This window comes from Portunus trituberculatus, chromosome 6 (assembly GCF_017591435.1).
Source record: "Portunus trituberculatus isolate SZX2019 chromosome 6, ASM1759143v1, whole genome shotgun sequence".
NCBI lineage: Eukaryota > Metazoa > Arthropoda > Malacostraca > Decapoda > Portunidae > Portunus > Portunus trituberculatus.
The window spans coordinates 6,386,389-6,391,388 of NC_059260.1; the positions used below are offsets into that span (position 1 = coordinate 6,386,389).

At 41.4% G+C, this 5,000-nt stretch overlaps 1 protein-coding gene and 1 long non-coding RNA gene across 3 annotated transcripts in view; one reads left to right on the plus strand and one right to left on the minus strand.

The window, feature by feature from the left end:
• The window catches only part of LOC123518721, a 72,965-nt gene that overhangs the window by 24,185 nt on the left and 43,780 nt on the right, over positions 1-5,000 (minus strand). Inside the window, exon 3 of one of the 2 annotated variants that reach the window (XM_045279725.1) lies at positions 254-292. The exons of the other annotated variant lie outside the window; for it this stretch is intronic. Within the exon in view, the coding sequence (XP_045135660.1) occupies positions 254-292 (39 nt within the window). The remainder of the gene's footprint in view (positions 1-253; positions 293-5,000) is intronic. 2 annotated transcript variants of the gene reach the window in all.
• The window catches only part of LOC123518737, a 65,419-nt gene that overhangs the window by 12,300 nt on the left and 48,119 nt on the right, over positions 1-5,000 (plus strand). The gene's annotated exons all lie outside the window — the stretch shown is intronic.

Here is a 5,000-nt window from a genome sequence, read left to right on the forward strand (position 1 = left end):
GTGTGTATGGGTGGGGTGTGTGTGGATGTGGGCTAGTCTAGTATTAATTTTTTTTACATTTTTTTTAGCTTCTTGTCCTTAGAGAGAGAGAGAGAGAGAGAGAGAGAGAGAGAGAGAGAGAGAGAGAGAGAGAGAGAGAAAACGAATTATCAGGTATCATGATGAGAGAGAGTGAGAGTGAGAGTGAGTGAGTGAGTGAGTGATTGAGTGAGTGAGTGAGTGAGTGAGTGAGTGAGTGAGAGAGTGTACCCACCTTCTGACAGAGGCCAATTGTTTCCACGCCGAATAGGGCCTGAGGGTGCAAAGTGAGTATTAGTGTCCGTGTGTGTGCGTGAGTGCATGTGTGTGCCCACGCGTGGTGACAATTAGTGTAGTACATAGGGACATAGTGATCATCATTAAAGGTGTGAGTGTGTATGTATGTGTGTGTTAAGTATTATTTTAGTTTATATTGTTGGGATGTGGAAAATGCTATATGTAACAACAACAACTAGCTAGGAGGAGGTAGTAGACACGATAATTTACTCCCAGCGAGGTTTATTGGCACTAGTTCTAATCTGGACCAGTTCAGTGCAGGGGGTGCTGCGATCTTACCATTAAATCTACTATCTCCCTTTGTGTTTCAACTCAAGGGAGCAGTCACAGCCTATCCTAATAAGAGAACTCTCCTTCACAAAACTACATGCACTTACACACACACACACACACACACACACACACACACACTTCACTTAAGATAAAAAAAAAAAAGTGGCGACTCCAACACCAGCCTTGGAGTTCCATTCTTGGGAGGGGACCACAAATGTCGGTAGGTCGGACTGCTCTCTTGGTATCGACCATAAATGTCTTAACACCTCGCGGTCTTAGATCTAATTTTCAATCTGTAGGACACCACTTCTCCTCTACTAAACCTCATCTTCTTTTCCTCACCGAAACACAGCTGTCTGAGGCAGTTGACGGTAGCCTCTTCTCTGTTCTCTTCTACTTTCTCCATCCTCATTTTCGTTCCAAAGCTGGATGTTGCGTCTATGTGCGCAACGGCTTGACTTGCTTTCCTGTCCACGCTCTTTAATTTTCAGAGTTTTCCGCCATCTGGCCATGACTACAGAGTCACTGTTTAACGAAATTTATCTGTGCTGTCTACCTCTTCCATAACTCCTCTGACTACAAGAAATTTTTTGACTATTTAGCTCCCAAAGTAGAGCACATTCTTGGAGGTTTCAATGTTCACCACCAGCTTTGGCTTTCCTTTCCCTTCACTGACCGTCCTGATGAACTAGCATTCAACTTTGCTATCCTCCATGACCTAGAGCAATGGTACCCAAACTTTTCCAGAGCGAGTACCACTTGGAGGTCCCATGTGGTCCCTGCGTACCACCTGGTTCCGAAAAAACCTCAGTTCCACCAAATATCAATTTGTTCACAAGAAAACACACAAATGAACTAACAACAATGAATACAGCTCAGTTTGATGCAAGGGATGCATCTGTTTCTTCTCCACCAGCTGATCAATGCCAGATTATCTTGTGTAAGGCAATAATAATTTTTCTTAAAATTGAATTCAACTAAAAATCGCACATGATCCAAAAAATGCTCATGTACCACTTCATGTACCACTAGTCGTACACGTATCACAGGTTGGGAACCACTGACCGAAAGCAACTGGTGCAACACTACTCGTATTCCTGAACTTTGAGATACCAAGATTCTTGACCTTTTCCTAAATTTATCTTCTACGTTGAGCTCCTTCAATCACAATCTCATATCTGTATCTTGTCCTATTTCTCCAATCCTTCCTCAGAATCCCCCAAAGTGGAGGTACTTCTGTCATTTGTGGACCTGAGGAGGTATTATGCTGACTTTCCCTGGAATGATTACTGTTTCCGTGTCAGAGACCCATCTCTGTGTGCTGAGCATATAATGGAGGTGATAGTGTCCAGCTTGGAGGCGTACACAAATCTTCGTTTAATACAGCCTGTTCTCGTGCTTTACATGATAGAGAGGTTGCCCACAATAGATACTTGAGCTTTTCATCACCTGAATCACATGCTATTTCTATTTCTGTCCAGAATCATGCCAAGGCTGTTTTTCAACTTGCCAAACACTCCTTCATTAATAGAGTATGTCAAAATCTTTCGAAATCCACCTCCCCCTCGTGACTTCTGGCATCTGGCCAAAAACATCTCCAGTAACTTTACTTCTTCATCTTTCCCTCCTGTACTTCATCCCTTTGGTACCACTGCCATCATATCTGTCTCTAAAGCTGAACTCTTCTCTCAAACCTTTGCATGATTCAGGGCTTGTCCCTCCCTATTCTCCCCCATCTTGACGATTTCATACCTTCGATTAAAATTCTTAGCAATGATGTTTTCCATGCCCTCGCTGGCCTAAACCCTCAGAAGGCTTATGGAACTGATGGGGTCCCTTCTATTCTCAAAAGCTGTGCTTCCGTGCTTGCACCTTGCCTGGCCAAACTTTTTCAACTCTGTTTATCGACATCTACTTTTCCTTCTTGCTTTAAGTCTACCTACGTTCATCCTGTCCCTAAAAAGTGTGACCGTTCTAATCCCTCAAACTATCGTCCTATTACTTTAATTTCTTGCCTATCTAAGTTGTTGGTTCTATCTTCGATAGGAAGATTCTTAAACTGTATAATCTATCTGATCGCCAGTATGGCTTCCCTCAAAGCTACTCTATACTGGTGGTCTGCCTCTCCTTACGGAGTCTTGGTTATCCTCTTGACATTTTGGCAAAACTTTTCGTTGTTGCCTTATAGACATATCAAAAGCTTCTGGTAGAGTGGGACAAAACTTTGATCTTCAAATTACACTCCTATGGCTTCTATCCTTCTCTCTGAAACTTCATCTCAAGTTTCCTTTCCGATAGTTCCATTGCTGCTGTGGTAGACAGCCACTGTTCTTTTAAGTCTATTAACAGTGGTGTTCCTCAGGATTCTATGCTGTCAACCACTCTCCTATTTTTCATCAATGATCCAAACCAAATCTTTCGCCCTATCCACTCCTACGCTGATTTTACCACGCTGCACTTTTCCACGTCTTTTCAGAGATGACCATCTCTAGGAATTAAACCGATCACACATGACTCCTGACTTGAAATGTCTCAACAATTTATGATTGGGGCAGAGCAAGTTTAGTATTATTCAGTAATGCTATCTTGAGCCTCTCATCACCGGAATGTTGTATCTCTTGTTATCTTCTACCGATATTTTCATACAAACTGCTCTTCTGATCTTGCTAGCTGCATGCGTCCTCTCCTCCCAGTATACACTATGGACTATGACGCAGGGTCGTGAGGCATAAGTGCTGTTGAAGCAACTAGTGAGTGTATACACTAGAGACAAGAGAGCGAAGCCGCAACTCTGAGCGCGTGCAGGGTTGCCAGAACGTGCCAAAAATGGCATTTTTTGCCATAAATTTAACATTTTTCGAAAATATGCCTTTTTTCTTTGGCAGTAGTATAATGGTGCCATAAAAATGCCAATCTTTGTCGCAGAGTTGCCATGAAATGCCAAAAATTACAATTGCGTGTATATGACTGGAACCAAAAATCATACCCGTATCGCGTCATTCGCGTATAGAACATGTATGAGCCCCAGGAGAGGAGGGTTGACTGACTCGATCTACTCAGTTTCTTATTGGATGTCAAGGCTTTCCTACGGCTGTGTCACTGTTGATCATCGGTATGCCGAAAACGAAACCTTTATCAGGGTACTGGATGAAAGAATTTCAAGGTAAGATATCAGAAGCTACTGAAGAGGAACAATATTCCTCGTGATTTGTGTGTCAGGTTAATTAAGGAACTTTTGTAGATTGCTTGAAGCATGACGAACCAGCTAAAACACCTACGTCTGAAAGTGTAATAAATTATTGTAAATTGTGCCCACAAATCGTTGTTGAATAATTTTTGTTGCAAGGATTTTGTTGTAACAGAAGAGATGGTAAATAGATTCAATTCAAGTATGTATGCACATGATACAAATGAAGACGATGCTGATACATTTGATGATGTTGAATTAATTTCTGAAATTTTGCAGGAATAAGTGTGTGTGTGTGTGTGTGTGTGTGTGTGTGTGTGTGTGTGTGTGTGTTAATATCAGCCCAAAACAGTAGCATTATTTTCAATAAAGGATTATCGCTTTTAAACAGGTAAAGTTTTTTTTTATAATTTGAAAAGATTTAATATTTATTTTAAATAAAGGATTGTAATTTTTTATTTTAATTTTCTCTTTCCCTTGATAAGTGCCATAAACTCTGCCATTTTCGAAAAAAAAATTGCCATAAAATGCCAAAAATCATGAGCACAGCAGCCAATGAAATATTGCGGGACCTGGCAACCCTGAGCGCGTGTCCATCCCGTCAGTTACCATTCGGCTTTGACGGGGGAAGGATGTAGCGCCACCGCGAATAATCTGTTGTTTTAGTTGTTCTTGAACTTTTATTTCCGATTTTTTAAAACTTTGTGTTCGTTGCTTTTTACATTCCATATGGAACGATATTCTTTCAAAATACTTATGAAGTGGAGGGTGGTATTCTTGGTCTATTCAAATTTAGTTTCCGTAACTGCAAATTCGCGAGGGAGTGTCCACTTTCTCTCTTGTCTGGTGCAACACTGATCTGCCTCATGCAATCAGACGTCCACATGAGTTTGGTGGCGACGCTGCGTTCTGATGAAAACTGCTGTTTGTAACACGTTGAAGCAACACCGTACGTGCTCTTGTTCCCAATGTATACGGAACTTAAGACTTTTTTTCTCTCTCACCCCTATTCTCTCCACCTCTCTAAAGCAATAGTTAACCAGTACTCTCACTCATTCATCCTTTCTCTGGTAAACCCTGGGACTTACTGCTTGCTTCTGTATTTTCATCTTCTTGTGACTTTAAAGTCTTGTAAGAGGGAGGTTTCAAGACACTTTTTTATGTCTTGTCCTATAGCGCCTTTAGGTAACTTGAAGAGTATTTGGAAGCTTGTTAAGCTTCCGTC